At 40.4% G+C, this 16,742-nt stretch overlaps 1 protein-coding gene across 4 annotated transcripts; it reads right to left on the bottom strand.

The window, feature by feature from the left end:
- Positions 1-1,717: 1,717 nt before the first annotated feature.
- Positions 1,718-15,804, bottom strand: lrrc71 (leucine rich repeat containing 71). 4 transcript variants are annotated; one of them, XM_077590575.1, is made up of 17 exons: positions 15,693-15,804; positions 15,522-15,560; positions 14,196-14,318; positions 13,107-13,214; positions 11,591-11,666; positions 11,433-11,507; positions 11,263-11,331; positions 11,010-11,169; positions 10,847-10,930; positions 10,693-10,767; positions 8,177-8,317; positions 5,946-6,071; positions 5,772-5,832; positions 5,655-5,701; positions 5,426-5,537; positions 2,999-3,090; positions 1,718-2,675 (listed from the first exon to the last, which is right to left on the bottom strand). In XM_077590575.1, exons 1-17 carry the CDS (start codon positions 15,757-15,759, stop codon positions 2,541-2,543), a joined length of 1,590 nt encoding a protein of 529 aa, XP_077446701.1. In that variant the 5' UTR covers positions 15,760-15,804; the 3' UTR covers positions 1,718-2,540. The 4 variants fall into 4 exon arrangements, with proteins under 4 accessions (XP_077446701.1, XP_077446702.1, XP_077446703.1 ...); XM_077590576.1 differs by having other exon boundaries at positions 14,196-14,249; XM_077590577.1 differs by lacking the exon at positions 8,177-8,317.
- Positions 15,805-16,742: the final 938 nt, after the last annotated feature.

Here is a 16,742-nt window from a genome sequence, read left to right as displayed (position 1 = left end):
ATGTGAGCGTGAATGGTTGTCTGTCTCCTAGTGCATTGCAACTGGCTGTCCATTAATTCAGGGTGCCCCCACATGGTGCTCAAAGTTGGCTGGGATAGGTTCCAGCACCCCACGCAACCCCCGTGAGGACAAGTGGCTCAGTGAATAAGTGAATGAGAAAAATGTCAACTTCCAAACATTAAGGGGAAAAAAAAGGTTCGCGCCCTCTTGCATTCTGCTGCATACATAACAGAAGGGCTGCCCGGTATAGCGAGTGGTTAGCGCAGGGGTCGGGAACCTTTTTGAAAGAGAGAGCCATAAACAATTCCCATTTTCAAATGTTATTCTTTCAGAGCCATACTCACAATTTAAAAGTCAAAATACATGAAAATGTGCGATTTTTTTTAGTCATTTTCACACTTTTAAAGTACAAAAAGTCTCTGAATTCTTTTGACAACATTATTACGCTGTTGCTAATCAATGAATATCAATGAGTTCAATGAGTATCAATGAGAGAATGAATGCAGAAGACTCAAATCAATGCCACAGTTCCGACGTGACGTTCCTATTGGTCCGTTTGGGACTCGGCTCCCTCACCACCGGTTTCCATATTTTAGCTCAGAGCCATATGCACCCATCAAAAGAGCCACATGTGGCTCCCGAGCCATAGGTTCCCTACCCCTGGGTTAGCGCGTCGGCCTCACAGCTCTGAGGTCCTGGGTTCAAGTCCAGGTCACGTCCACCTGTGTGCAGTTTGTATGTTCTTCCTGCGTGGGTTTCTTCCAGGTACTCCGGTTTCCTCCCACATTCCAAAAACATTCATGGTAGGCTGATTGGGCACTCGAAATTGCCCCTAGGTATGGGTGTGTGTGCCTGGTTATCCGTCTCCTTGTGCCCTGCGATCGGCTGGCCACCCACTGTCTGTCGCCTCTGGCCCGGAGTCAGCTGGAATGGGCTCCAGCACCCCCGCGACCCCAATGAGGATAAGAAAATGAGATGAGATGAGGCTAACAGAAGGTTCTTGGCTATAAAATCGACTATTTGTCGCCATCTAGTGCTTAGAAGATGCCAGTTACTTTAAAAACAACACCAGTCACCACACTGTTATATTTACAATCCATTTATGCATCATCTCATCTCATTTTCTGAACAACTTTATCCTCACTGGGGTCGCGGGGGGTGCTGGAGCCTATCCCAGCTGACTTCGGGCCAGAGGCGGGGGACACCCTGAATTGGTGGCCAGCCAATTGCAGGGTACGAGGAGACAGACAACCATTCACACTCATACCTAGGGGCAATTTAGAGTGTCCAATCAGTTTATCATGCATGTCTTTGGAACGTGGGAGGAAACCCACGCAGGCCCGGGGAACACAGGTGAAGCCCAGAGCTGTGATTTGAACCCAGAACCACTCATCCGCCGGGCGGCCCCATTTGTGCATCATTGTTCCTAAATAAAATATACATAATAAATGCTATGTATGATAATGTAAATATAAGTGCAATCTCTGCTGTGTCATAAAAACGACAAGGTTTTGAAGAGGGGAAAGATTACCTTGCTGGACTCAGATATCAACAAAACTAAAATTTTCATTTAAAAATATTTGATCATATAAGTAATCTACACCTATTATACTGTAATTCACTCGGAATAAGTATTAGACAAAATTAGCAGTTTCAGGAATCCCGGATTCCGTTCCGGTGTGTTGACCCCAGCTCTCGAAGGACCAAAAATGATAGGTTTATTAATAGGTATACTTTAATAAAAACAGAGAAACATCGTTGACATATTCCAGCTTTGAACTTGCAAGTGAGAATCGTCCTGTGACATTTTGAAGAAACGGCATCCTCCTCCGTCCATTTGGTCGCGCATAATCAAAACATCTAATGTCATCTGATTCAAACAATTGCATAAACTAACCGAATAATACCATTAAGGTCAAAAAACAACTGCCACAACAATTTCATCTCAGGTCGGAAACCAAAAACACCTGCGTAAGAATTTGCACAAGTAAGCATAATAATTCCATATAAGGTAAAAATGGAGCGACAGTATTTTTAAACAATATGCGAGTATTTCCGGAAGTTGATTCGATTATCACCATCTGCCGGAATCCAAGTCAAAGCAATTTAAGAGTCCTTCGTAGATCTTCATTGCGAACTCAGATCAACAGTCCTCGGCCTGGAACATGGTGTCCTGTCCGAGTCAATAGTCCTGAAAACAATTAAATGTCCTCGAAGCCAGCTTTCGTCTGCTTCGTAAGAATGATTTAATAATATCTACATATTCCATATGTGCCCCAATATGCACATATATAATAACATCCCAGAATAACCCCAACAGAAACCAAGTGTGAAATATGTTCATAATGTGTCCAGGAATCATTTCAAGCATTTTTTTAAACAGAGAGATAAAAAAATAAAGCAATAGGAGCTTCATTGTTTGCTTAAAAGTAACTCAAATGTATAAGATGGGTATTAAAATATGAATGAGGAATAAAGTGTGTTTATGTTATTATTTAGAAAACAAAGCAAACTGATAGCCCACTTGTTGTTTGCAGTATTTAACTGTCTGAACATTGTGACCCCTCAGCATCTTCTTCAGTCTCCTCTTCAGTTTTTTTGTTCAACGGGTCCCTGTATGTCATCAGTTCCTTTAATTTCACATAGGACTCACACTCTGGGGCAAAATTGTTTCTCTGAGAAAGTCAGAAAGGGAAAAAAAATAATAACTGTCCAAATTCCACTTATTGTTTACCACATTAACTCTAACACAATTATTGAAGGCTTAATATAAGACTAACTTAACACGTAATTAGGCTCTATTTTTTCCTGTCAAACATTAGCTAAATACAATGAAAATAGAAAATCTGAAATGCGATTCCATAATATAATAAAATTGGGGCAAAATCCCACTGAATTCCAACAATCATCCAAACAATGAACACAGAATATCCCAAACGTCTACTTTTATAAAAATGCATATGTACCCTAAATAATAAATAATATGTCACAAACACACCTGTAGACAAAGACGCAGCAGACCTTTACCTCCCTCTTGCATCTGCAAGGATGTTAGGAACTGAGGCAGTGATACCTCTGTTATCCTGTTTCCTACACACACACACGTGCACACACACACACACACACACACACACACACACACACACACACACACACCACACACACACACACACACACACACACACACACACACACACACACACACACACACACACATTTATATACACATAGAGCATGAACCCTACTTTTCCCAAGTTGCAATTCAAAACATACTGACACTATAGCTGTATATAATTTACATATTTGGAAAAATGCATTTTCCCCTCTCAAAAATACAATTGTTTTTTTAAAGGTAAATTAGTGAAGAATCTGGGCGGCCCAGTGGCTGGAGTGGTTAGCGTGTCGGCCTTACAGGTGTGGGGTCCTGGCTTCAAATCCAGGTCGGTCCACCTGTATGGAGTTTGCATGTTCTCCCTGGGCCTGGGTGGGTTTTCTCCGGGTACTCCGGTTTCCCCCCACATTCTAAAAACATGCATGGTATGCTGATTGGACACTCTAAATTGCTCCTAGGTATGAGTTTGAGCGTGAGTGGTTGTCTGTCTCCTCGTGTCCTGTGATTGGCTGACCACCGGTTCAGGCTCTCCCTTGCCTCTGGCCCAAAGTCAGCTGGGATAGGCTCCAGCACCCCCCATGAATGAATGAATATTGTATAGGTAGTTAAATTGACTGCTGACTAAATTGTTTGCGGGTATCCATTTCCTGCTCAACACCAGCTAAGACCGTAAGACGTGTGCATGTTCTTCCTGGGCTTACTTAAAAAATAAGAGAATAAAACTTCATTTTCACGTCACTACACATGCTATATGTCCATAAACAACTCATATTTCCTCTCCTTGTGAGGATAAAGCGGTTCAAAAAATGAATGGATGAATGAATAGTGAAGAATCAATTTTCAAGTAAATATGATGCAATAATTTCGTGACCGGACATTTCGTCGCCGGACACTTCGTCGCCAGACAGTTTGTCGACCGGACATTTCGTCGACGGACAATTCAGTGCGGGCTAGGGGATAGTGGTTAAGGTTAGTGGTTAGAATTAGGGGATAGTGGTTAAGGTTAGTGGTTAGAATTAGGGTTAGGGGATAGTGGTTAAGGTTAGGGTGATTATAATTTTGAGAGAGATTACCTGGTTGATCGCTTTCAACAAATTATTTATGCAACAAAACAATCGTTTGCGAGGAAGCAACCGTTCGACAAAAACGCTCTTCAACTAAATATCCATTCGACATATCGTCCGGCGACATGTCTGTCCGACGAACTGTCTGGCGACGAAGTGTCCGTCGACGAAATGTCCGGTCGACGAACTGTCTGGCGACGAAGTGTCCGGCGACGAATTGTCCGTCGATGAAATGTCCGGGTACCCAATAATTTAGTTTAAAATGAGTTCAAAAACGTCTTTCAATTTAGGATATGAGATATCATGTGATGTATAATTTCCTTCAACGGATGAGCGAACATCTGAAATATTAGCTTTTTTATGGGGAGGCGAAGCTGATTGGTGGAGTATTCGTTTGCTTGCCCTGCCCTGGTGACAATGTTGAAGTGTTATCCAACAAGATACTGAAACCCATGTTTCTGCTAATGCTGTGCCTTCATCAGCATGTGAATGACAAATATTTTTTACCTCTTAGAATACCTTATAGGCAATGTTCCCTCTAAGCTGCGCGTGCGCAATTGCGCACTAATCTCGTCTTCTCTGCGCACAGTAAATCATATGGAGCGCACAAAATAACTCTGCGCACAGTAAATCATATGGAGCGCACAAAATAAAATCCTTTTTTTTTAGCTGTAAGGCCGACGCGCGAACCACTCATCCGCCGGGCCGCCCATTCATAGATATTAATCATTAAATTTTATTATTACTAAATCATTTATGTGTAGTAGACATACACCTGCTTATGGCAGGTGTGATACTGGTGTGTGCCCATAGCGAGCAATGATGTTGCTCACACCGGTACTCAGTGTGCTCAGGGAGGTTGTCTTTCTGCCCAGACAAACAAAAAATTAGAGGGAACATTGCTTATAGGTAAAAAAGCGTGACACAAGTGTAAGCCTATCATTGAGGTCAATTCAAATTTAATAAAACAGCCAAATAGCTTGAATGTAGTGCTCCGGCGGATAAGTTGCCAGTGCGTCTCCAGAACTGTGAGGCTGTTCTGGGGTCCTGGCTTCAAATCCAGGTCGGTCCACCTGTGTGGAGTTTGCAAGTTCTCCCCGGGCCTGCGTGGGTTTTCTCCGGGTACTCTGGTTTTCTCCCACATTCCAAAGACATCCATGGTAGGCTGTTTGGACACTCTAAATTGCCCCTATGTATGAATAAATGTTCTTATATGGTAATTTTGAGCTAAAATAAAGTTTTGTCTGACCTGCCAGACTAAGAGAGACCAGTGTCGTGTTGCCAGGCAGAACAAGCTCTCCATCCCTCTGCCGCGCCGACTCATTCAGGAGGGGGCTCACCAAATCCAATGGCTTTTTATTCTGAATAGGTAAAGAAGCATGTTGAATATAATCATTCCAGTAATTTGAAACAACATTTGTTTGGATGACTGTTCATGGGAAACTCTCAATTTTAATACAATTGTATGTTCTTGGTACCTCCTGGTCAAACACATGTGTTTTTTCCTCCATGTCTTGACCTTCAGCTGTAAAAAGAAATCATGAAAAAATTTAGAAAATGATTGTTTATGAGTAATCAATAAAGAAAGACATTACCTTTCTTAAGACATTTTTGGTCTTTGGTTGGTGCTCGTTTCCCATCTGGTTTGGACGTTTCCTATTAGTAAAAGTTATATTAGTTGCTGTTCAATATACAGACAGGAAAAACAGCATTGTAATAACACAGCATTGCATACCATTGTAATTGCTAGGTTCTTTTTATTATCATACCCGTTTTTTAGCAGTGATTTTGTTCTCTCCTTTATTCAAATTAAGTGAAGGATTACTGGCGATAGATGGGAGTTGATCGCTGGCCATCTTGGCAACGCTGGAATGCTCATCAACTGCCGATGTGGACTGAAAAAGAATGTAAATATGTATTTATATTTTATGTTTACATGCCATATGTATCCTTTTGCATGTATTTATTTGCAGAGTTTATACGTGCTGTTCACAAACTTTTAAAATGTATGGCTTGTAAATAGTGTCGCCAAACATAGTAGTTATTAACTACAAGTATATATACAGCGCCTTGCGAAAGTATTCAGCTCCCTTGAACTTTTTAACCTTTTGCCAGGAATCAACATGTGGGACACAATCGTGAAGTGAAACGAAATTTATTGGATATTTTACACATTTTTAAACACAAAAACCTGAAAAGTGGGGCGTGCAATATTATTCAGCCCCTTGCATTAATACTTTTTAGCGCCACCTTTTGCTGCAATTACAGCTGTAAGTCGCTTGGGGTATATCTCTATCAGTTCTCAGTGGCGGGCCGTCAGGGCCTTCAAGGCCTTCTCTGCTGGCCTAAGAAATATCTGAATCATATATTATATTTTGTCCATCAATACTTATTAAATAGTTCCAAATTGTCTGTTAGCTTCCTTTCATTGCTTTTCCCCCTGGTTGCACTGCTTCCAGATGTGTGTTTTCATATTGAAGCATTTAACCAATCACATTTCAGCCATTATTTGTTGCCAGGGTCAGAAATCTGCCTCAAGGCCTTCACAATCAGTTCTGCAGGCTCTGCTGCATTAAACAAGCGTCGATAAGACTGTTGTTTTAACCAATCAGATTTCGAGTTGGCAACACCACAATGCCTACTCGCAGGCGTAGCGATACGTCATCGCTTTCACCAACTATGATTGGCTAGTGATTAGCCAGAGCTACCAAACTGTATTTGGAGCGAGCTGCACAAACAAATATATTGTTGTGTTGATTTAAAGCCATTTTCAAGATGGACTATGCCAGAAATACGACAGGACAGGCTCGACTTTCAGCATTAGCTTTGATGGCGATAGAAAAGAAGGAAGAAAGGAGGATGGATATTGTGTACAGTTAAAAATTATTTTTGGTGAGTAAAATATGGCTATATTCCTAAATAATATTTCAATTGTGGGCCCGGTTCTGATATCTGAAAAGCTCCAGTGTTTGTATTTAAGCTCTCGTGTTTGTATTTAATCACTAAATGCTGCTAGGAAGTGGATTTTACCAATTGAAGGCGCTATGAGAAAATGCACGGACCGCCTCTTTCCCATTCTCAGTGAGGTTGGATGGAGTGTGTTTGTGAACAGCAGTCTTCAACTCTGCCCACAGATTCTCGATTGGATTCCGGTCTGGACTTTGACTTGGCCATTTTAACACCTGGATACGTTTATTTGTGATAGATTCGGCTCTATGTTTTGGATTCTTGTTTTGCCGGTTGATAAATCTCCGTCCCAGTGTCAGGTCTTTTGCAGACTCCAACAGGTTTTCTTCCAGAATGGTCCTGTATTTGTCTCTATTCATCTTCCCATCAATTTTTACCATCTTCCCTGTCCCAACATTTTTGCATTGTGGCCAAAAAGTTCAATTTTGGTTTCATCTGACCAGATCACATTCTTCCACATGTTTGTATGTCTGGCTTGAGTCAAAATTTCAACAACTTTTTAATGGATATCTTTGAAAAATAGCCTACCATTCTTCCATAAAGGCCAGATTTGTGCAGTGTACAACTTTGGATCATTCAGTGATCCTCACTGAAGTTCTGGAGTTAGTTTGCTGCACACTTGTTAATTCTTGACAAAAAGTTTTAATTTGACATATTTTTGTTTGAAGCCTGAAATGTGGCGAAAGGTTGAAAAGTTTAAGGGGGCTGAATATTTTTGCCAGGCACTGTATAAACACTTTACTACGCTACTTTGCACATGGACCCTTTTTCCAACGTGATCAATATACTGATATGGACATGTTCCACTAAATTTTATTTTAAACAACTATTTATTTGACTAATATGAGGGTTTGTAAGTATTGGCAATTGTTGTCACTGACACTGCAATTTTTCTTTTTTTACATTTTTCCCCACTGAAGTCTTTATAGCTTTATATTGAAAAATGTGACGATTTTCGAAACATATACTGAAAATACTAATTACATGTTGTTTGTTGTACAATTTTAATATGCATTTTAACATTAAAACTCACACAAAAGCATTTTAGTTTCTTCAGAGTTCCTTTTTGCGTTCTTTTACAAATGGTGCGTGTTTCCCTCCAGATGCTTTTACCATTAATGCCACTGGAGGGAGCATCTTTATGTTGCTGCATTACACCAGAGGGATCTGTAATCTGAAATCAGGCATTTTGTATTCTCACATTAGCAGACAACCAAAAAGATTGTGTTATGATTGAGGTACTGCTTGTATGAATTTGTGAAAATAGCAAAACAAGTGCATGTCTTTTCCCCATTACTAGGCATATGTAATGACAGGGATGAGTGAAATGGGTTTAACGATTAGTAGCTTGAGACATTTTTCCATTTATCTTCAGTTTTAAGCAATTCTTCTGGTTGTTATTAGGCTTCAATTGTTATCTAAGTGTATGTCATTTGGACTTATAGGTTATATCAAAAATGTGTATAATTAGTCAAGGATTTCTTAACATTCTGACACTTTGATTTAGCAAAACACTTCAGAAATATTAAATTGGGCAGGCCAGCAGCATGGGCAAGCTAGGTGGGTGAGTAGTGCGCCATCTAGTGGTGGTAGTGCGGGGTCCAAATTGCTTTAGGGAAAAAATACTTAATTCATCATACATTTTAGATCTCGTCTCACATTTTCTGAACCGCTTAATCCTCACTAAGGGAGGTGCTGGAGCCTATCCCAGCTGACTTTGGGCCAGAGGCGGGGGACACCCCGAATTGCAGGGCAAAAGGAGACAAACAACCATTCACGCAAACACTCATACCTAGGGACAATTTACAGCAGGGGTCCCCAAACTTTTTCCTGTGAGAGCCACATAACTTTTCCCTTCTCTGATGGGGGGCCGGTGTCAGTTTGTAACAGAAAAAGTGTGACGATTGTAGGGGAGCTTAAAAAATATATTGTTTTCCAGAAAGCCACACATAACCAAATAACCCTTTCCAGTTTTTTTACAGAAAAAGTCAGGAAACAAATAAAAACACTATTAATAAAATAAATAATAACTAAATAACCCTCTCTGAGTTCTTCACAGAAAAAACAGGAAATAAATAACACTATTTATGAAATAAATAATATCTAAATAACTCTCTCTGGGTTCTTCATAGGAAAAAAAAGCCATGGACCATTAACTTTCTGTTGTGCCATGCACAATCTTCTCCCTTTGCCCTGATGAAGTTTATGCACGACACCACAACCTTCATTACAGAATCCCACGTCAACACTTTACAGCACAGTGCTTGCTGGTGAATTAGGCAGTGGACTCGTAGCGGGGCGGTGAGACCCCTTTTTTCCAACTCCCGATTCACGCGTCCTATTAAACCGCGAGTTTCGCCCACCATCCTAGGAGCCCCGTCAGTCGTGATGCTAGCCAGCTTTGACCAGTCCAGGTCCAACTTCTGCATGGTTTGGCACACTTTGTCAAAAATATTCTATCCCGTTGTGGTCCCTTTGAGACTTTGGAGGGCTGCCAGATCCTCGCATATCTCAAAGTTTGCGCTAACTCCACGAATAAAAATGAGCAGTTGCGCTGTGTCTTGCACGTCCGTGCTTTCATCCAGTGCTAATGAAAAAAAGTCAAATTCTTTCGTCTTCTGCTACAGCTGGGCATATACATTACTCCCGATTTCTTCAACGCGTCTGGTGATTGTACTCGCCGACAGACTTACGGCATTAAATGCATCTTTCTTCTCGGGACACACTTCCTCCACGACAACATCCATACATTTCTTAAAAAACTCTCCGTCAGTGAAAGGCTTACCGTTGCTTGCTATCAGTTTAGCAACCCGAAAGCTGGCCCGAACGGATGCCTGGTTCAGCTGAGCTTGGCGTAGAAATGTAGTCTGCTGAGATAATAGTCCAACTTTTAGCTTTGAGAGTTTGTCTGCTCGTATTTGGCCTTGCACGCTATCGTACTTGTCTTTGTGACGGGATTCATAGTGCCGGCGAAGATTGTATTCTTTGAATACTGCCACCGTCTCTTGACAGATGAGACAAACAGCCTTTTCTTTGCATTGAACTTTGCGGGCCGTAGTTTGGTGATCCCTGATTTACAGTGTCCAACCAGCCTACCGCGCATGTCTTTGGAATGGGGGGAAACTGGAATACCGGGAGAAAACCCATGCAGGGCCGGGGAGAACATGCAAACTCCACACGGGTTACCCGACCTGGATTTGAACCCAGATCCCCCCAGTGTGAGGCCGACACGCTAACCACTCATACACCGGGCCACTCTACATTTGAGATGTAATTCAATATTCATTCATTCATTTTCTGGACCGCTTATCCTCACAAGGGTCACGGGGGGTGCTGGAGCCTATCCCAGATAACTGCAGGCACCAAGCAGGATTGGTGGCCAGCCAATCGCAGGGCACATATAAACAAAAGACTATTTGCGCTCACACATTTAGGGGCAATTTAGCACGTTCAACCAGCCTACCCTGCATGTTTTTGCTATATTAAAAATTAAAGAACATTTTGATAGACCACTCTCATCCCTAATCAAAAAGTCTCATAGAAACTTACAGAATGCATTTTCTCCAGAAGTAATTTCCTCCTTTGCACAATTTCTTCATGAGTAAGGACAATCTCACCAAAAACCTGATAAGTTCAGACATTCATTTAAGTGCCGCCTTCAGCATCAATACATTAATACAACTTAATGTATGTCCATAACTACCATGGCTAGTTGTGTAGCTCCCAGATCTCCAATGTGATTGTTGGATAATGTGAGGAACAGTAACGTTCGATTGAATCGAAGTCCCTGAGATGACAAAAAATGGGATGTGAAAAGACTTCAACACTCATGAATGATGTAGGCACATTTCATTATGGCTCACTACCTTTGCAATATATCCAGCACCTACATCACCAATATAGTTGAAAGAGAGGTTTAGTGAGATAAGGCTACGGTTTGCAGATCTGCTGGTTGAAAGACCAGACGCAAGCAAACGTACGCCTTCATCTTCAATTCGGTTGTTGCGCAGGTTCAAGTGAGTGAGGCTTAAAAAAAAGAAATACAAAACAAGCAAACATTAGGTATATTTAGCCCCTGAGTCCATCTATGTCAGGATTGTTTTTGAGAGAGTCACTCACACACTTCCTTCTGAAAAAAGAAGGTGATGGTTATGATCAGTAAGAGGATTACCCTCCAGTGTTATAACCCTACCAAAATGTAAAAAAAAAAAATAGTAGAGTACCAATTATTAACATTCAAAACAAGGACAGGCAAAAACATTAAGGATGAATACAGTTCACTTACTTACCTAAGGTTGTTACAAACACATATAGCATTTGCGAGGGTGATAACCATTTCATCTGTCAATTTAGCTTGCCAAAAACTGGAAAGCAGTTGACAATATAGCAAAGATGGTTGATGGCAGGTATGATAAAATGCTTTTATTCCTAGCCTCTCATGACTTACTAAATTGTGTGAAGTATTGCCATCGAAGAAATCATTTTACAGAGCACTCGGATGATTGGTTCATCAACAGTCCATCCTGTGAAGAAACGTAACAACAGTAAATATTTCTGATAGCATACTCTTTAAAATCTATTGATATTTCATTTTTTAAATTATTTTTATTTAACTTTTTCCAGGAAATGTCCCATTAACAGTGGATTTAAAAACTTCCTTTTCAAAGGAGGTTTGGCCTCAGCTCATCTAATGTATTTGGACTAGAAATCACACTGTTGGGGTTATTTTAGGATATTATTATATATGTGCATTTTGTGAAATTTGTGCATATTATTATATCATTCTTACGAAGAGGAAAGCTCGATATAACAAGGACACTCCCCCTCCCCACAGCTGGCTTCAAGGACATTTAATTGTTTTCAGGACTATTGACAGGACAGGTCACCATGTTCCGGGCCGAGGACTGTTGATCTGAGTTTGCAATGAAGATCTGTGAAGGACTCTTAAATTGCTTTGACTTGAATTCCGGCAGATGGCGATAATCAAATCAACTTCCGAAAATACTCGCATATTGTTTAAAAATACTGTCGCTCGGGTCACCTTGTATGAAAATTATTATGCAGTTGTTTTGGTTTCCGATCCGCTCGGGTCACCTTGTATGCTTACTTGTGCAAATTCTTACGCAGGTGTTTTTGGTTTCCGACCTGATATGCAATTGTTGTGGCAGTTGTTTTTTGACGTTAATTGTGTTATTCGCTTAGCTTATGCAATTGTTTGAATCAGATTACCTTAAGTGTTTTGATTATGCGCGACTAAATGGACAGAGGAGGATGCCGTTTCTTCAGAATGCTCCGGTGGCAAGGACGAGCCAGGACTGATTCTCACTTGCAAGTTTTAACGCTGGAATATGTCAACGATGTCTCTCGGCTTTTATTAAAGTATACCTATACTTATACTTATGTGCAATATGTAAGTTTTTGTTCTTTTTTAAATGCCATTTACACTCAAGGGCTCTTATCAAAATATCTACGAATCTCTTACATTAACAGATGTCTACTAAGACTGTTGTTTTCCATTTTAACATTACTATGATATATGGTAGTTCCTGATTTCTGATCAAATTAAATCTACCAAAAATGTACCTTATAAATGTTTTTTCCCTTTCATTGAACATTTTTCTTGCTGATAATTGCACCTTATACTTCGGTGTAATTTATTGTCCATAAATGCAGTAAACTCTCTAAAAGCAGACATTTATGTAAACATGAAAAACCGGTAAAAGTAGAACTACTGCCTATAATCAAGTAAAAATTCAAAAGTACAGATTGGAATGTACTAACATACAACAGTAAAATCATACTTAGCATTGCAATCCTGACAAGTACCATCATTTTGTGTCTATGAAGGCACACCCAAAATGCACCAACCAAACAATATAAACTGCAGGTTTCAAACGGTTAATTTTATCAAACCTGAAAATTACATTAAACTTGTATGGGATGAGTTACACTCCAGTCCTTACCAAAGATCTTCAAGCTTGATGTGGAATAAGGGTCTCCATTCTCCAACTGTACTTGGATGTGTGGCTTGAAAACATCTGGAACTGGCTTTTTGTGTGACTGCCTGCCACCTAAGAATTAGATCATATACAGTCATCCCTCGCCATTTCGCGGTTCAACTTTCGCTGCTTCACTACATCGTACATTTTTTTTCTATGGATTTTTTTCAATTTTTATATTTTGTATCTCATCTCATCTGAATTTCTGAACCGCTTTATCCTCACTAGGGTCGCGGGGAGTGCTGTAGTCTATCCCAGCTGACTTCGTGCCAGAGGCAGGGGACACCCTAAATAGCTGGCCAGCCAATCGCAGGGCACAAGGAGACGGACAACCATGCACACTCACACCCATACCTCGGGGCAATTTAGAGTGTCCAATCAGCCTACCTTACATGTTTTTGGAATGTGTGTGGAAACCGGAGTACCTGGAGGAAACCCACGAGAACATGCAAACTCCACACAGATGGACGAGACCTGGATTTGAACCCAGCACACCAGAGCTGTGAGGCCGATGTGCTAACCACTCGCGCTACCGGCCACCCATTTTTTTTTTTTTTTAATACTTTACTTTTAGTCACAGAAATTAATGCATTGTGTATGGAGTATTTTGTTTTTGGTCAGATTTAGGATCTAGTATGTACCAATATATTGAACAACTTTTGTTGTCAGTCCATTCATGTCTTCTTTCTTGTTTATAAAATTGAGATTATGTCCTACACATGAACTCTGACAACAAGTATCGCCTACATCAGTGTCCCTCACATAGTTCACTGCTGTCTTGACAACCAACTGGTTTATTGCATTTAACCATCATTATTTTAAATAATGTGGGACCCCTCCAAAACACACATGCCAATACTAAAATAAACCTGTTCGTGCCAGGTTCAGTAAAAACAATTGGGTGTCCTTAAATGTAGTTTGGTTTCTACGTAGACTAATTGTCTTGCACTCGATAAACACAGCCATGTTGCATATGCAGGGCTTAAAAATAAGTGTCAGAATCGTCATTGTTGGTCTTGATATTCTGTGGCATAAACATCGCTCTGTGTTTACCTGGGGTACTTTCATGGTTTGAGGAGCCGGATTTAGTCTTGATGGCTGGTATATCTTTTATATCCAAAAGAGCACAGAGCCCAGGAAAGTCAGTCATCACATTGCCAGAACACTCATAGTCATCTGTGTGAAAATTTAGAATAAATTTTTCATCTCATCTCATCTCATTTTCTGAAACACTTTATCCTGACTAGGGTCACGAGGGTTGCTGGAGCCTAACCCAGCTGAATTCAGGCCGGAGGCGGGGGACACCCTGAATTGATGGCCAGCCAATCACCGTGTGCGGTCGATTGGTCGCCGGTCTTTTGGTCGCCGTCTTTTGGTCGCCGGTCTTTTGGTCGCCGGTCTTTTGGTCGCCGTCTTTTGGTCGCCCGGACCGCGACAACGGGTGACCAAAAGACCGGCGACCAAAAGACCGACGACCAAAAGACTGGCGACAAAACAAGGTAAAACAACACGGTCTACACATCAATAAAACCCAACAATGGCCCTGAGCAGTTTCACTGAGCCGACGTGTGAGTGTATAAGAGTTTGTATGTACATGAGTTGTCCCCTTAGGAAGGTACGTCCGTCAGGGTCTTAGCAAGTTATCCAACAAAAAACAATAAAAGTCTGGGAAATTTGGAGCTTTTCTTTAGCCTAATAATTAATAGGGCATTAAGTATGACTAAATAATAATTTGCAGTTTGTATTTAGGGAATTTGAGCAACAATTTTAAATGGTAATTATCAATAACCTTCCGGGCGACCAAAAGACCGGCGACCAAAAGACCGGCGTTAACGTAAAGACCCCTTTATAGTATAAAAAAGGGTCAACTGCAAATGCGTTAATACTTCCAATCCACCACCGTTTTTTTCATCAGAAGCTCAATTATAAAATGACTGTTGATGACTTACAGCGTTTTAAGTATTAAGTATGACTAAATAGTAATTTGCAGTTTGTATTTAGGGAATTTGAGCAACGATTTAAATGGTAATTATCAATAACCTTCCGGGCGACCAAAAGACCGGCGACCAATCGACCGTGTACCGCCAATCACAGGGCAAAAGGAGACAAACAACCATTCACACTCACACCCATACCTAGGGGCAATTTAGAGTGTCCAATCAGCCTACCATGCATGTCTTTGGAATGTGGGAGTAAACCAGAATACCAGAACACACAACCTCCACACAGGTGGACCAACCTGGATTTGAACCCAGATCCCCCACTGTGAGGCTGACGTGATAACTACTCACTCCACCGGACAACCACATATGTTACATCTCTATATATATACCCCAAAAATACTCATGTAAGAATGAATTTCAGTATAATGATACAGACCAAAGGTTCGAGTGGCAATTGGTCCATTTGGAGTTGCACCTGTTACACAAACAGAGCACCATATCAACAGAGATAAAATGCCACCTGTGATCACAATGATGATAAACAAGTAATTTGAATATTTTTTCTCTCTCTCTTTCTATTTATTAATCTATCGCTCTATTTATCGACCTGTTGCTGGCTCTTCGGCATCGGTGTTTTTCTCGGACTTGTCTTTGGCCGGCTTCTTCCTCGCCATGTTTGACTTCTCATAATGTTGCCAGGGAAGCTTCGTCAACGTAATTATGGCAACGCTGAATCGAAACAACGCGAGACAAAACGGGACGTTTTTATCTAGTTAGCGATTATACGTTGTTATTGTTCTGTAATTCATTTTATTTCACAGCGACTGCAATATATCATCCACGGACACTTATAAGGTGGCTACGAAATGACTAAATGATAAAATATTAATATAATCATTTTCATTTCAATAGGCTCAATTGGAAGGAAATAGGGGTGGCGAACACGTGGCTCTCGAGCCGCATGTGGTTCCCGGCCAAAATGAATGCGGCTCTTTGCTTCTGATCATATTTTGTATATATACTGTGGCTCTTTGCTTCGTTTTAAGTTTCTCTTATTTTATTGTCCCTTAAAATACACTCAAAATCATCTGGGCCCATTAAAAACAAATAATAAATTATATTTAGAACACAATTTGGCATAATGTGTAGCTCTTTAACAGGGTTTCAAGTTTCTCTTATTTTTATTCTCCCTTAAAACACACTCAAATTCATCTGGGCCCATTAAAAACAAATAATAAATTATATTTAAAACATAATTTGCCAGATTGTGTGGCTCTTTTGACTCTCAGTTTCAAATGTTGGCTCTTTATTTCTAATTAGTTCACCATCCCTATTGAATCGGGCCTTTACACCATTGGTCCTTGGGCCCTAATAATGTTTGATTGTGGTGCGCATCGTAAAACCCGTTTAATTAGAAAATTTATTATGGGAGCAGGTTGCCGTTGGCAACATCCAGAGGTAAACAGGCAGGTTTTGTCACGATAAAATAATATATTTATATATATATATATATATATATATATATATATATATATATAGAGAGAGAGAGAGAGAGAGAGAGAGAGAGAGAGAGAGAGAATATCAAATTGGTTATATATATAAATATATAGATATATACACATATATATACATATATATACAAACATATACATACATG

This window comes from Stigmatopora argus, chromosome 21 (assembly GCF_051989625.1).
Source record: "Stigmatopora argus isolate UIUO_Sarg chromosome 21, RoL_Sarg_1.0, whole genome shotgun sequence".
NCBI lineage: Eukaryota > Metazoa > Chordata > Actinopteri > Syngnathiformes > Syngnathidae > Stigmatopora > Stigmatopora argus.
This window is presented reverse-complemented; position numbering and strand designations above follow the sequence as displayed.